The sequence below is a fragment of the Acanthochromis polyacanthus genome, chromosome 14, assembly GCF_021347895.1.
Source record: "Acanthochromis polyacanthus isolate Apoly-LR-REF ecotype Palm Island chromosome 14, KAUST_Apoly_ChrSc, whole genome shotgun sequence".
NCBI lineage: Eukaryota > Metazoa > Chordata > Actinopteri > Pomacentridae > Acanthochromis > Acanthochromis polyacanthus.
This window is the reverse complement of record NC_067126.1, coordinates 11,471,343-11,488,393: the sequence shown is the minus strand read 5'-3', so window position 1 is coordinate 11,488,393 and position 17,051 is coordinate 11,471,343. Positions and strand designations below refer to the sequence as shown.

The window sequence follows — 17,051 nt, the reverse complement described above, 5'->3', positions numbered from 1 at the left end:
TGAGCAAACAGCTCCAGTTGTCTCAGGTTTGATGGGTGTCTTCTCCAAATGGCATGTTTCAGCTCCTTCCACATATGTTCAATGGGATTCAGATCTGGGCTCATAGAAGGCCACTTTAGAATAGTCCAACGCTTTTCTCTCAGCCATTCTTGGGTGTTTTTGGCTGTGTGTTTTGGATCGTTGTCCTGTTGGAAGACCCATGACCTGCGACTGAGACCAAGCTTTCTGACACTAGGCAGCTCATTTCTCTCCAGAATGCCTTGATAGTCTTCAGATTTCATCGTACCTTGCACACTTTCAAGACACCCTGTGCCAGATGCAGCAAAGCAGCCCCAAAACATTACTGAGCCTCCTCCATGTTTCACCGTAGGGACAGTGTTCTTTTCTTCGTATGCTTGGTTTTTGAGTCTATGAACATAGAGTTGATGTGCCTTACCAAAAAGCTCCAGTTTGGTCTCATCTGTCCAAAGGACATTCTCCCAGAAGCTTTGTGGCTTGTCAACATGCATTTTTGCAAATTCCAGTCTCGCTTTTTTATGAGTTTTTTTCAGCAGTGGTGTCCTCCTTGGTCGTCTCCCATGAAGTCCACTTTGGCTCAAACAACGACGAATGGTGCGATCTGACACTGATGTACCTTGGCCTTGGAGTTCACCTTTAATTTCTTTGCGGCTCTTTGGATACAATTCGAACGATCCGTCTCTTCAATTTGTCATCAATTTTCCTCTTGCGGCCACGTCCAGGGAGGTTGGCTACTGTCCCGTGGGTCTTGAACTTCTGAATAATATGAGCCACTGTTGTCACAGGAACTTCAAGCTGTTTAGAGATGGTCTTATAGCCTTTACCTTTAAGATGTTTGTCTATAATTTTTTTTCGGATGTCCTGGGACAATTCTCTACTTCGCTTTCTGTTGTCCATGTTCAGTGTGGTACACACCTTTTCACCAAACAGCAGGGTGACTACTTGTCTCCCTTTAAATAGGCAGACTGACTGATTATGAGTTTGGAAACACCTGTGATGTCAATTAAATGACACACCTGAGTTAATCATGTCACTCTGGTCAAATAGTTTTCAATCTTTTATAGAGGTACCATCATTTTTGTCCAGGCCTGTTTCATTAGTTTGTTTTTTAAAATAATTATGTTAATCAACAATTCAAAAGTAATGGCTGTTTTTGATTATTTAATTTTCAATAAATTTTTATTTATTGTTACTTTTGTGAGTTTCAAGTGATTTCAGTGAGAATTGTGGGTTTTTCCTTCTTTAACTGAGGGGTACCAACAATTTTGTCCACGTGTGTATACAAAGCAAACTTTAAACATCAGAAAAATACCAAACACTGGTTGTTAGATCACCACGAATACTGACTAAACAGATGTAATTGGGCATAGTTGTACCTCCATTTGAACACCAACTACAAGCAAGTTATTGATAAATTTGTGAAAAGAATATTTGTCTTCTAACAGCATCATGGATATAAACCAACTCTCAATTTTCAACAAAAACAACACAATTTGGTGTTACAGCATTGCTAAAGTTACATCCTACTGCCACTCACCATACTGCTAGAAACACAAGACTGCATGTGTAAGTATCTGTTTTTACTCCTGGACAAGAGCGCCTCAGTCTCAGTGAGGTTTTATGTGGCCAAGTGGTGCTCCTGATGGTTTTGTAATGGAGGCAGAAAAGAGGAAGCCCTTGTCTGCTCACCTCTGCTATAATCTCCATGGTCTCCTTCCAAACAGGAACACAATGACAGTAAATGAGCTTTAGCCTCTGATGACAGGAGCCATTACACGATCACTCAGAGAAGAAATGGTCAGAATGATAATAAGGACGATGAGTTTGAAGACAATTACAACAGGTGGAATGTAAACCTGAGATGTGTTCACTTACCTGAACTGAACCCACATAAAAGCTTTGTAACTTTTCATTTTCAGTTTGGCTTCAAACACAGGCGCTCAGACATCAGAATTACAATACTTCAAATGACTTTATTCTATTCAATCGTGTGACACCGGAAATTACTGGGGAATAATTTGAAATGTTTACAGTAAATCTTTCATGATACATTTGCTTTCTTTGACTCTGTCTCATACTTTATCTGTGCTGTTTTGCTGTTTCCTGCAGTAACTTTTGCTGTTATGCCTGCATCTCCTCATAAAGGGACAAAATCTCTGTCAAATTTTGTTCTAATCAGGGCTCATGCAACAAAATCAAACTATTAACTGGCCAAAATATTTAGATTGAAGGCACATTTACATTTGCAGTTACTCTTTATGCTGATACTCTATATGATGGGGTCTTACATGAATACAATATTTTCAGCCAAAGTTGGAATTTTTTTTTTATTTCACATTAAATAAAAGGCTCCAGTGTGTCTTTATTTCCTTAATTGTAACTGGAGCTAACAGGAGGCAATAGGAGCCAGCAAGGTTAAGCAAGAATCACCGAGAGTTAAAAGGAAGGAACAGAAGCTAACAAGAGCTGTCTGGTGTTAAAAGAGGCTAAAAGGAACTATCCATAGCCAACGGAAGCTATCAGTAGCGAACATCAGCTAACATGGTCCAATAGATGGTATCTGGAGCTAACAGAAGCTAATAAGAGTCAACAGGAAACAACAGAAACTAAAAGATGCTATCTGTAGCTGACAAGAGCTTATAGAGAATAACAGGAGCTCTCTGTAGGTAATGTGAGATAACAGGAGCCAGAAAGCGCTACCAGGAGCTGTCTGGAGCTGTCAATAACAAATAAGAAGTATCAGGTGTTATCTCAAGCTAATATGAGCTAACTAAACCTAACAGAAGGGAGTAGGAGCTAACAGCGAAACAGCTAACTGCATACTCAGAATTTCTCCACTGTTCAGTCATCCAGTCCCAACAAGAGATCAGCAAAATTTTTGAATGTGAAACTTTTAATAAGTGATACCCAAAAATGGTTGAGTGTTGCTTATTCATAAAGAAACTACATACATTTTCAATACAAAAACTTGTTTGCTGCGCAAATGAGCAGCATAGTCAGGCAGGTTTAAAATGCAATACAGCATTCATGAAACCTTTACCTCACAGTTTTTAAACTTTTATTAGCACATTTTCACATTATGTATGAAACACAACTTGTAATTTATCAGTTACTACATTATAAGGAAACTGCATTGATCATTTTTTGAATCTGCGGAGGACTTATTAAAAAAGTATGATTAAAATTGATTCAGTTTAATGTTCTGATATTTAGTCCAACTTTTAATTTAGAATATTACAAATAAACACTTTTCAGACAAATCTATCATACAAATAAGACAGAACTCAAAAGCTGAGCTAATGACCTGAACAATTCCCAGTCTTGTCCATTTTTGCGGTCAAATCTCTTTTAAGTTTAATTACCAGATAGTGAAAGCTATAACTTCCCTCTGTACAGATTAGTTATAACTCTATGTTCCTACCTCTCATTCCAGGGCTAACATTCAAACAGGCAATCATAACTCTAATGGACAATCTGTAATGAAGAATTTTCCTTCTGAATCAGCACATTGTGTCTCTGACTATACTGTACTCATAAGTTACAAAGTGTAACAAAGAATTGTCCTTTGTAATCAGCACATTGTGTCTCTGACTATACTGTACTCATACGTTACAACATTTAACTTGTGTATTAGGTACAACTAGACCCCTTCACACAAAACAAAGACTTGTGACACAAGACTGACCGTGGAACAACATGGAAGGGTGGCTCATTAGCAGCAATAATATGGGTGTGACATCTGTCACATGATGTTGTCAGGTATTTCAAAAGACAAGGCTGTTGTGTTAAACCAACCGACGCACATCTGTGACAGACGAAATTTTGTCTAAACGCACACAAAAATACTCCAATGCGAATGAAAAAAAATAGTATGTATAAACAAATAAAGGTAACTTTCAACTGTTTGCTGCTTTTTGTTGACTATAAGAAATGAAAATGCATATATGAACAAGATCTGGTAGTGTGGCAAACTGATCTCTACATATCCTTTAAATATAGAATTTTATTTAACTAGCAGAGGATCTTCATGAGATATAACACTTAATGTCAATTAATTTTTGTTTTGTTTTGTTTGAAGTGGGTTGTTTGTATGATCTAAGTTGTTGCATGATTGCGCCTTTGGTCTTATATCTCAGTAAAATCAAATATGAAGCAAATAATCAAGATTACAGTACCACCATAGCGCTAACAAAACAAAAACGCAGTCTCTATTTTTTACCTACATAGAACTATACACACACTATATATGGAAGGAGCATTTTCATCTATCCATGTTACACTCTAGTGAACCTTTAATAGAAGTTAATAAACTAGCAGAATCTAGTATTTTTACATAACTGTTTGCAAATGAAAAACATTCACAGGTTGACCTACCAGTGTACTCAATGAAAAACGTGAGAAGAAACTTTGTATAATCATATTTTACTTGAAAACTGTGAAACACTACAAGGATTGTTCAAAAACTCGGCTTGCAAACACCAGAAATCGATTTTAAATCTCATCTGACTCGTGGTTTGATTTTTTTACACTGATGAAAGAAGTCCTGCAGTTATAAAGAAGGATGAATGCATGAAGGGAAATTTCTTCTTCTGTACACTAGCAGGTTTGGTCCTTCATGTGTATTTATGCTTTCATGGGAAAGACGAATCGTTGATTTGCACAATGTCATGCTGATGCACGGTAGATGAGCATGCCTGCGCCTGTTTCCTAGGATTCTACTTTTCATTGTTTCTTTCTCATCATTCATTTTCTCGATTATTTAAACAAAGCCCACAGTAGTTTGTGCAAGATTGACTCACTACTGCGGAGGTGTGAACAAACAGCTTTAAATCCTTCTTTTGGATTTTTAAATGCCAGGTGACACTTACTCCACGTTGCTGCTACGTATATTTAAATTTGTGTAAAAAAATATGTGCTTTTAATTCTTTTTTTTTCTTCAGTTTCAACCTTGTCCTCTATAAGATATGAAATATCACCCAGGTCATTATAGGTCACTAAAACTTTTTAAAACCAGTTGATGTTTCTGTAGTGTTTGTAGCTTTAAAGAAGTGACAATGAGAATACTGTACTGTATCTTAAACAGAACAGGTTGAGATTCAGTTTTCAAAAGTAGGAAAACAATCCCTATAATTATATTATTCACCCGTATTTACCCCTGTTTGGTTGTACATACTATGATTCTCTGCCTTGTTTATGCAAGGAATGTACTAAAGAAATAAAGTGTACTATTGAATTTGAAAATAACAATAAAATTGGAACAAAATTCACAAAATGTGTTGTTATATCACTAACATGGCTCATCAGTGCTAGATTCATGCCCATGTTTCAACAAGATTTAGGTCTGTCTCACTATGCTGCTAATTTGTAAATATATCTATGAATGAGGTGGAATAATTTATATAGTTCCTTTGTGAATAAGCAACAATCAAACATCTTTTGATATCATTTATTGAGAGTTTCAGACTCAAAAATTTAACTAATCTGTTTTGTCTATAGTATATATGTTGTTTGATCAGGTTTTATTGGACATTGACCAAGCAGACTGGTAATATTTCTGGAAACAAATTGAGTATGCAGATTTTGAGTATGCTGTTAGCTCTTATTCATTTTTACTTGGTTGAGTTAGCTTGTGTTAGCTCTAGATAACTGCTGATATGTCCTATTAACCCTTGTAAGCTCCAGACAGCTCTTGTTAGCGACTGTTAAGCCCAGATAACTTTGGTTGGCTGCACATAGTTCCTTTAGCTCTTGTTAGTTCCTCTTGGCTCCTGTTAGCTCTTATTAACCTCTCTTAGCCACAGCTCCTTTTGGATCTTGTTAGTTCTAGTATCTACAGGCAGTACCTACAGATGGCTCATTGAGCGATTTTGTAAATACAGGAAGGAATGTGCACGAGCTGGCTCACTGCATGCTTTAGGTAGCTTTGAAATCTCTATGCCATGTGCATTCTCTGAGGTTATTTACAAAATTAGAGTCTTTTGAACAAAGTGTCATTAGCATTGAGGCACAAATGACACACAGGCAATTCTGGTTTTACACAGTAGTCGGTAAAAGTGACGTGTCCATGACATTCATACTGTGTGTTTGCAGAAGGTCGCAACAACAGAGATGGAAACCCAATTAACAATTTCTGTAACTAATCACAATTGATGAGTCAATCAGATGCCATTTGGGTTGATTTTCCTTGTTGAAGACATTTGTAGTACATAAATAATTACCGGAAGAGTAAATGCTTCAGAAAAATGACTGTTTGGCCATTTTAGGCCACAATATTGATGTGGCAGATGGAAATATCCTTCATTTATTGGAAGGATCGCCATGAAGTTTCCAAAAATAACGCTTAGTCTTTAAAGGATGAGTAAAGATCCTTTGACTTTTCCTGTGAAGTTGAAATATCTTTAATTCCTCAACTTTTGGATATTATTATTGAGACTATATTAGCATTTTGCTTTAAGCACTGATATGCCAAAACTCAAAGAGCCTCAGGCAGACTTTCACAGTCTGAGCTCAGAGTTTTATGGTGTTGTATTGATTTTGCCATAATTATATCAATTATTTATGCAGTTTTCTTATTTAATGAGATTGTGTATTTTAACATCAAAACTGCCAAATGCCATTAACTAACGTCTGTTTTGGAATCAACAACGGTGCTTTTTACCCTAATAATTTTTGTCAGATCTTCCAGAGCTCTCCATTGAAACAGCCTGTTCCTCTTGACTCAAGTAGGCGGCACCTAATCAGTACATTTTTTGCAGAAGAAGAATCAACAAACACAGAGCCTGATGGAAAAAAAAAAAGGTTAACAGAGAAAACTAGATAGCCGGCAGTAGAGGGCAGAACCACGCCCATGCATGATACTCTGTATCAATTTTGATCATCCTACGTATATCCCTTCCTACTTGATCTGCTGACCTCTAACTCCACAACTGAGCAGGGGACCTTAGACTGATCTTCAGTGCCAAGTTTGATTATCTTGACTTCAGCACTTGCAGAGATATCTTACCGGACACACACACACCCACATACATACATACTTACCCAGCCAGCCACATACCAAAGCGAATGCAGTAGCCCCCCGGACGTACGTCAGGCGTGGTTAACTAATGACCACTGTTGTGACATCCATTAGTTTTGATTGGCATTTAGGTTGCTATGTTAAATTTGCTTCACAGTTCACCTCTCAGGGCTCTGGAATAGAACGTGCTCACTCAGATTATTAACTGGGACACTCACTGAAATGCCACCACCAGTAATTTTAGCTTCATCTTCACTTATTCTGGTTTGACAAGTCAAAATGTCTGCTGTGAAAAGTGTCTATAGACCATTCTCCTGCCACCATTTTTGCATTCATGAGCTTTGTTGCAACACAAAATCACACATAAAAGTCTTGTCACATGTAAGTCTGTGCGCCTGCTAAAAATGTGAATCTTTTGTGAAACGGTAGCATTAAAAAGACAAGTAGGGACCAACAGGCTATGAAGATTTGACTTGTACCAGAGGTCCTTTCAGGTGTCCTTGACTGACTCAGAATTCTTTGTTTCAAGGGTAGCTTCTTGCAGAACCAAGTGTCCCTGCAGTCAGGTGAAACCTCCTGTTATTTCAGTCACTACTGAGCCCAAGAAAACAGCAACAACAGTCACTGGGAATAACTTTTCACTTCTGTGAATAACAACACATGAGTGTATCTACAGCAGAGGTTCCTCCCCCTCCTGACTGTGTTCTGGCTGTAACGCAGCATTCATGCATCCCCCATGTGATATTTGTGATTTCACACTGGCCTGTGGAAGCTCAGACTCATATCTACATGACATTCCTTATTGTGCCTGGATCCACTACCTTGTGAGGCTCCTGTGGAGGAGAATTAACCCGAAGGGCACCCTTAGGTCCTAGCTGACAAAAATGCCACATCACTGTCAAAGTGTCAAGCTTTGCTCTCAAAGGAGCTGCGACCGCGTTGCACTGCATCTTGTTTACAGTAAAGCAGGAATGATGTGAGACGCCCAAGCAAAGTGACTCTATTAGATCTTAAAGACAACAAAATATAGTGAAAACAGGATGACCAATCGAATAATGCAATAGAAACTGGGCGCTCGTTTGTCTCCTGACATACATCTTGTATATATCAAACAAATGACACAGAAAGGAATCATTTCAGCATGACCACAGATATGTCAGCTATAGAAAAAGCAAAGACATAAAGTATTTGCAGCTGACAGATTTTACCACTCACCGCCCATCGTGTAGTCAGATGCCGGCAGCAATAGTAAACTACAACACCAAATAAATGCACTCCCAAACATGGCCTACATCTCTTCAAGCTTTAATTATTCAAAGAGGAAGATGCATTTTCACAAAGAAATTAAGTAAAATGACTTGAAATGTAGTGGATAAATGTAGTTTTCTTGTCATGGTAAATTAAAGACACCTCCATGGTTGTTTCATATATGTTTGTCAGATGACTGAACGTTAAGATGTCTTTCCTCAGAACTTACAAGGGAAATAAATATTTAAAAATGACAAATGCAAGCATTTGAATTTAGCTAGTTTGTGGCTCAGTATTCCTAATCTGCATCAGCAATTTAACCAGTTTTTCTGCTTTTTTTATGGTGGAACATCAAGACCTACTTCACAGACAGTGTTTTGTCATTGAACAAAAAGCACAAATGTAATTTTTAACAACCAGTGATGGCTTGGTCTGCTCCATATCCCTCTGCATGATTTAGTGTGGCTCTAAATCATAACAGAAGTACCCTGACAAGTCTAAGTGTCTGCTGTAAGCTGACCTATAAACATTATTACTATTATTATTATCCTGCACAGCAATAAATCACCTGGTGTGTTTAAAAAAACAACAAATGAAATGGAAAGGCTTAAACCTTTTATTCAATCATTGACCTGCAGAGTACTTTGTGTTTTTGTTTATTTAAATTTTACAAATCTGATTGATGCATCTTTGAGCAGATTGTATCATCTGCATAAATACAAGGAAAAACCTGTGTGACTAGAATGATCCTTCAGCCTTTCTGCTGAGCTCCTCTTGTCAAAGCTGCTCAACAGGTAAAGCCAGAGAATTAGTCATCCAAACCAGCTCTAATTAGGTTATACTGCCTGTCTAAGATGTTACTCAGCCAGAAGGTGTTTCCTAATACCGATTTTTCATAACAAACACAGGGCTTTATTTTTAGTGAAAGTGAGATCGAGATAAGATGTGAATCTCTGTTGCTGTTTGAGCCGTGATCAAGTGAACCAGATGAACCAGCTGACCTGAGCTTCAACTCACTACTCTGCACACGACACTCACAAAATCACATTTTAGATACTCGGTGGTGGGAATCTGAGAATTTGTAAGGTTTCACTTTCTAAAAATCTTCTCAGTTAAGAGAAATAGGACTCCTATACCAATCTGACACTACATCTTTGTATGTAAATGAAACTATGATAAAGGAATCCTTTTGGCCAAAATCTAACCCCAAGAAAGGAATGAACATACAATCCAAACTATTCAGGGCGTACATACAGTTCACGTTCATACACAAAGCTGTCAATTGATGTTTCCTCTCTGTCTATGAATTTAAAAAGCTTTCAAAAGATGAGGACTGGCTGTTTTTCTTCATTTTATATTATTGTAAATTGTTTAACTTTAGGTCTTGGGATGTTATTACAAAACAAGCAGTTTAAGGATGTTTTAGTGAATCATGGTGAGTATTATTTAGATTTGTTTGTGCATAAAAAGAAAGTGGACTGTGGGGAATTAATTGGTTCTGATGTCTGTCATTATGCAAGAATTCATGATCTGAATTGTTACGCAAATCCATGTTCTACTATTGATTAAAAACAGGATTGTCAGTCTGTTTGGTAATTAATTTGTTTTTGGTTGCCAATAAGGAAAAATAGAATCAATGTGCAATTAGGCAGATGACGCATGAAAACCATAATGACCTGCATTCTAAATGGCATCCAGAGTATGCGGTACGGCAATCTGCTGAGATCTGCAATGAACAACACATCACCTGTCATTTGTACAACTATGTTCATCCAGCATCAGGTCAAGTCAAATGTAGTCTACTTGTAAAGCACATTCAAAATAACCGAACCTTGACGGAAATGTGTGCAACACCTTAAAAACAAAACTACACAATGGACAGACACAGGGAATTAGACTATCTAAGATTTAAAAAACAGACAAAATAAAAAGTTGTAAGTCTTTAGCAAGGACTTGTATGTGCAAAAGTGAAGTAAAAGTGCCTTTAATGGCAGCCTCTGCAAATCTAGATTGGTTTTTAACCTGGCTTTGGAACCAGTAAGGAGCATCTGATCAGATGAGGAAATGCACAAGTTCTTCAGGCTATGTATGCATAAGAATGCATCCACAATGTCTTTGCTGCCAGACACTGGGAAAATGCAAAGTTTAGTGTTCATTTCCCAGTAGACGTGATCTTACACTGAGGCCCTCTGTACAGAAGCACTCTCCAACTGTTGTGGCTTTACATACTTGTTGAATAAGAGCGAATACATTACAGATTAAATCCCCAGGCTTGATTTCTAAACACAAAATTGGCCTGTTTTCTAAACATTTAAAGGACAAAAGAGCCCATTTAGTGTTTAGAAAAGCAGGTATTCACTAGTAGGATGGATTCATTACTGTAGTATCACTTTTCACTGCTTAATGAATTACCTTCAGCTTTGCCATTTCATTTTATCAGAGGGGCTGCAAAAGGCAACTAAAAAGGCATTTAAACTATAAAACTAGCTGCCAAATATTGTGTCAGGTCCCACTCATGACAGCAAGACAGCTGTGACCCGTCAAAGCTGGACTCGGCATGTCTAAAGGTGTTCTTCAGGTACCAAGACTAAAGTAGCAGATCCTTTAAATCCTGTTAATTGTAAGGCGGAGGCTCCATGGATCAGATTGGTTATTCCAACACATCCCACGGATGTTTAGTGTGATGGAGATTTAAAGAATTTGGACGCCAAGTCAACACTTTGAACTCCTTGTCACATTTCTTAAATTCTGAACAATATCTGCAATGTGAAAGGAAGCACTTCCTGCTGAAGAGATGTCGGTGTTCGGCAGCGATGTTTAGGTCGGGAGTACATGTCAAAGGAACATCCATGATAGCAGGTTGCTTTCAATTGCTTTGCCTTCCCACCAAACTACATCCTGCTACTATCTCTTTCCCAGATAATTGGTGAACATGCACCTGACCATCCACATGGTTTAAACTAAACTGTGATTCATCAGACCAGACCTCCTTCTTCCACTGCTCCATGATCCAATTCTGACACTCTCTTGGCCATTATAGGAGCTTTCAACAATGGACAGGAGTCTACACGGAGCGGTTATTGTGTTCAGACACCTTTGTTTCATCAATTTGTGCTCCAGTACCTCTTCTGTTGGGTCTAACCACATTCTCTAACTTGAACCTTAGGCATCCATGAACCTGTCACCCGTTCACCATTTGTCCAGCCACTGAACACCAGAAACACCCCACCAAACCTGCCATTATAGAGATGCTCAGACCCAGTCATCATGTCTCCCCAATTTAGCCCTTTTCAAAGTCAATCAGAGGCTCACTCTGCCCAAGACCTAATAGTTCATTTGCTGCCTGATATATTCCACCCCTTGAGTGGTGCAACTGCAACGAGATGATCAGTTTTGTTCACTTCACCTGTCAGTGTTTCAATGTTGTGGCTTTATGTTGTATTGTTGTCTGCTTACAATGCTGCTACATCGCAGACCTGAGAGTACCTGAAAATAGTGAACACTGTTCTCTACTGACCTGTAACGAGCTTTGGTAATGCTCTTTCGTGAAGTCATGTAATAGGAGGACACACCAGAGTTCACAATGCGGTTTAATTCGACACACACCTCATTTTTTTTTGGGCGATGTAAAACTGCTTGTACACTTGGTATCACTCACCTGAGGCGCTGTGATAATTGGAACCCTTAACGATGACATGTAACAGTGGAAAGAACTAATCACTGAACATGAATGGTATTTGAGGAGACACTTGAGTTGAACCAAGCTCCTCCTCCTCAGCATTGTTAATAAAATGTACTAGGAACAAGCTGAACAGGTAGAAAATTATGTGAGACATTTTCTGGTACCTGTGAGCTCAGTCACATAGACTTCTGACAGTGAAGTCCTGAACCCTGACACACAAATTTGAACTGTTTACTAACCACAAGCGTTGCTGAAGTTTTGAGTCCACAAGAGAAGAAACTGTAGGTCTTTTTCAGAGAGGGAAGTTTGAATTGCCACAGTAAGAGAGACACAGGTAAATATCAAGATCAGACAGATACATTTCACTTAGATAAATGCGTTTTAGTGTGTTAGTAGTTACAACTTATGTGGGACACTTGAATAAAACAGAATCATTGAGACATCCAAACTTCTTTTCAACTGCTGTCAGAAACTCAATGCAATCTGTCTCCACTTTACATATTTTAAAGCCCTCTTTTGGAACTGTGGTAAGAAAATGAATGAACTAATCAGCAAACAGGCCTCAACAGTTGAGCTGAATCTAAAAAATAAAGAAAGGGTGCCTATGAATGACTCAGTAGTGGACAGTAGGTACAATCTATCTTACAACAGCAACAGATCCCTCTACATTATGGCACAGATACACAAGTTCTGTAGTTAAGTTTGGACAAGACAACCATGAGCGTCTTTGTTTAAACTAATCCCATTTCCCATTAGGTGTCATTTTTACTGTTAGAAGTTTTTTCTTTTTGTTTGTTTTTCATCAGTTGGATACTACAGTTAGCAGTTTATATCTTAAACCGTCCCTAAAAACTAAAACCACCTTACAACTAATCTACGTTCATCTGAAAATGGGTCAGATCAGTCACCACATTAACACTACTGATGAGTGAAGTTAATGAGTCATTCTTTTGTGATATTTTGGTGGCATCAAGATGACCTACATCAACCCAGTTAGATGGGGTGGGACTCATCACCTTGATATCTTAGAAAATCTAGTGAAAAGGGTTTTTTACCTGTAGAACAAGTTATAGTTTCACTCAGAGTCTCTATTAGACACACATTTGCATTTTTCAGTCGTATTAAAGTTTATATGACCATACAGAAGAACTTTTCTCCACTAGCCACTGGTTTACCAGCAAGTTTTCATTCCATCACCAGTAATCTCCAGTCAATAAACATGCTCCTGCTTCACTGTGCTGTTGTCTGTTATGGCCAGACACTAATTTAAAATTACTTCTTTCAGCGCAGAACTTTCGTAAGGGTGTGTAAATGTTTCTTAGTTACTGTACACTCCCTACTCTGACCCTAGAACCAGTACGCACAGTAAAAGATCATGACGTCCAACATGACCATCGGGCCTTCAGCCTGATCCTTGTTACATAACCACGGCCTTCCCTCACCCTCCAAACACACAGAAAATGGTCCTTGAGTCGAGGCCAGCGTTGGAAAGCAGAGCGGCTGAGAAAGCAGCCTGTTGCCCCCAGTGATTACAGTGGAGAAGAGACCCCACCCACCAGCCCACTTTACTCAGATAACAGGCTCGTTGTTGGACACAGGACCCAAACAAAGACGACCCTGTCCCTCTCCTCTTGCTCACCCTGCTCTCTGTATCTGTATCTGAGCTTTGATTTCCTCTGTGGTCGGCCAGCAGGTATCTATCTGAACCACAGATACCTGAACCACTCCCTCAGTCTCCCCCTTCCATCCGTCCCTCCGTCCTCCATCCACATAATCCTGCGGACACAGAACGGGCTGATTAGGGAAACTTTATCTGGTGGGAGTAGTCTGATGGGATCAAAGGGAATCTGGTTTATCCAAAACACTAGGGGGTGAAAAGCCATAACTTTGATGCAGTGCCAGGGAAAAAATGTTCTTACATGCTCAGACTTTAATCTGACCTGCAGTCTGTCTGTTAGTGGTGGCATCATCATCACTGAACACTGAAAAATTAAACGGCGTCAATCTGTCAGATCTTTGAACTGTTTTGACAAAGCTGCTGTAGGAACATCTACATCTATTAACTAATTTAAACCGAATTCTGTGTAATGAGCTATCCAACTCCTTTTTTTGTTCCTAGGACGGCATTATCTCAGTGAAGGACATCGACCTGGTGATGTCAGAGGGACTAGGAATGCGTTACGCCTTCATAGGTCCCATGGAAACAATGCACCTCAATGCACCTGAAGGTAAAGTTCCCCGTTTGGACTCTTTTTGCACACATACAGAAGTTTGCTGTCCAGCATGCCTTCTTGTTACCCTAGTTTTGATCAATTTGAGTATCCAAACGTAGATACTGAAGGAAAAACACTACAGGTTCATCTTGGGACCAAGAACTGAGTGTTTTGGTTGTCTAATTTCACAATTAGGTACAGTAACAATTCCACCTACTGGAGTTTCTTGACACTTAAATGGATTTTTTGTAGCTGTAAGTGGTAAATGACAGTTCAGAGTAGATCCCATTACATTACAACTTATAGCATAAGTTTACTTAAAAATGAGAATTTAAGCACCTTTTTTAGTAATTTTCTTCTCTGTAAAAGTTCCTCACAACCATGTAATACAAAAAGCATGCAAAGAACAGAAAGCATGTTAAATGAGTGGCATAAATAGCATGCTGGCAGTTACTTTGTACCTGCATATTTTGACATAAACAATCTACATTATACAAAATGACAAAGTCAAACTATTAACTGAAAATCCACTACAAATGAGCAAAGAAAGCTTCAGAAAAATCCAAATAGTTCAGCAGTTGCATCATAACTGTGAGAGAAGCAGCAGTGGCATAGTTCACATGTCTCAACACAACATACATGTATTGTAGCACAGTGTGGCGTTGCTGTGTGTGTCAGGGAGAGTGAAACCTCAGCTAGATGGAGAATATCAAAGGGGAGTGTGAAACCCAGACAGCAACCCTGACTGTGTACACATTCGTACACGCACACAGAAAGTACACTGTGGCTGAACAAAGCAGCCTTTTGATGGGTCGCCATGAATGCTCTCCCTCACACCAGTAATCCAAAACTCACAGAGCCCACATCGCAGCCTTCTAACCAGTTGCCAACTCTACCTGTAGTTACAGTACTCAACCTCTCTGCTGATGTTTTTTTCTCTTCCTGCTCAGGAAGCAGTAGCATGATCATGTTCTCAGAAGACTGCTAAGAGCTGTTGTGACTTGGAGTCCTTAAATCATTCCGATCAGATAGTGGAGCACTCAGCCTCACTGTCTTCACTTTCTATTCTGCTTGAATGACTTAGCTTTTGTATAGCATAGTAGCTGTACACGAGAACTTTATCCTTTAAAGGAATAATTCACAAAAAAAAACCTGCCGTCTGTAGTCATTCAAAGGCAGCTCAACTGCTAAAACACTTCAGAAAACATTGTGAGCAACAAGTGTTAAAGAAACTGAGCCAAGTCAAGAAGATACAGCAGAGTTTCTGTGGACATTTTTGCAAAGTGGACGACCTTTAGAAAACCATTGTAAACATTCTTAATTACTACAATCTCTCCATAGCTACCTTTTAAAGCTACAAACTGTGGAGTCTCTGTATCTCAAAACATACCTTTAAGAGTGAACAACCAAAGTTGTAACATCGAGAGGAAGCTGTTTTAACATTTAATAGCTGAGTTTGACTGTACAGAATAAAATGACATTACAAAACCATGTCATTCAGATTAGATACCAGAAAGCAGTTTTGACATGTAAAATTGTAATGCTCAAAATGTCATTTTAACTAGTAAGAATAGTTGCAGATGAAGTTTCCCAATCAGCATTTGAATTCCTAAGAAGCGATGGTAGTTGCTGTTGAGGAGAAGATTTATAGAAAGTGCTGTGAAATAGGATGACCTTATCAGCGAAAAAGTAGAGCTTTGTTCATTTTAGTTATGTGGTTTAAATGAATGTGCTCGAACTTCGGCCTTAGGCTGTTGTAACACGTAAAATATCTTTTTAAATGCGATTACAGTTGTGGTGTGTTTGAAAAGCGAGCCCTTTCCGAGTTGCCATAGTTTCTGACTTAACTACAGATACCTGCAACATCTTCTTGCCAAATCAAAATTCTCTGTAATCACATTTTAACCTGACAAAATTTCAGTTTTAGATGTCTACAATGTCATTCTCACAAATTAAAACTTAATTCAAAAAGAAATCTATAAAGAACAATGTGGATACCTTGAATTGAGAGGACTCAGTGATATCTTCAACTAGAATTATGACTTGTCTGAATTAAACTATAGATATGTGAAACTGGAATTACTCCTAGTCTTAATCCAGCGGTAGAAATTCACAATTGACGTTGCAAATATCTGCAGTTAAATTGTAGGTTTCTGTTTTGGTAAACCACATGATTTGTCCTGGAAGTATGACGATGTGAATATTTGAAAGAAGATTAATGTTGGATATCTGCAACACATGTCCACTCTAACTATTAAATGGTAAAACAGCTTTCCATAGATTAAGCAAACTAGTTTTTTTGAGTGTCTTTTACATTTTGATTTTCCATCACATCCATTTAATGGCTTTACAAGATGAGACAGGTAAGAAAACTAGCTTAAGGACAATACATGATATAATACATAAATATAAAGTAGTTTATTTAGTTTAACTGTTGTCACATATTAAGTTTCCCTGATTAGCGAGTAAGTGTAAAAAGTATCATGCTTTTAAATCTGGCGTGAAACTTCAGAACTGTTTTAACTGGAGCCCCTCTGACCTGCCTTAATTAAGGAGCTGCTGTGAAGTAGTTTGGGCACGTCCTGTTTTTTCCCAGATCTCTCCACTCGGGCTGTGTAATGTTTTAAACGTCTAGTCCTCTCCTGCTGGGTTTCTTATCACAGGAATGTCAACAAACCATAACACTGAGCCTCTTTATGATGCGCTTTGCCCAATCATTGATTATGGAGGCTCTGTCACCTCATAGATCGCTAGATGCATTGATATTTTTCTACATCTAACCCAACCGACACAATTATGTGATCAGCAAACATTTAGTTGCATACTCAGGGATGGTGGACATTTCTAGACTCTTAAATGTTTTTGCATTAATTGG

At 38.4% G+C, this 17,051-nt stretch overlaps 1 protein-coding gene across 1 annotated transcript in view; it reads left to right on the top strand.

The window, feature by feature from the left end:
- Window positions 1–17,051, top strand: part of cryl1 (crystallin, lambda 1) — a 42,615-nt gene that overhangs the window by 20,508 nt on the left and 5,056 nt on the right. Inside the window, exon 7 of the mRNA XM_022216953.2 lies at window positions 14,083–14,191. Within this exon, the coding sequence (XP_022072645.2) occupies window positions 14,083–14,191 (109 nt within the window). The remainder of the gene's footprint in view (window positions 1–14,082; window positions 14,192–17,051) is intronic.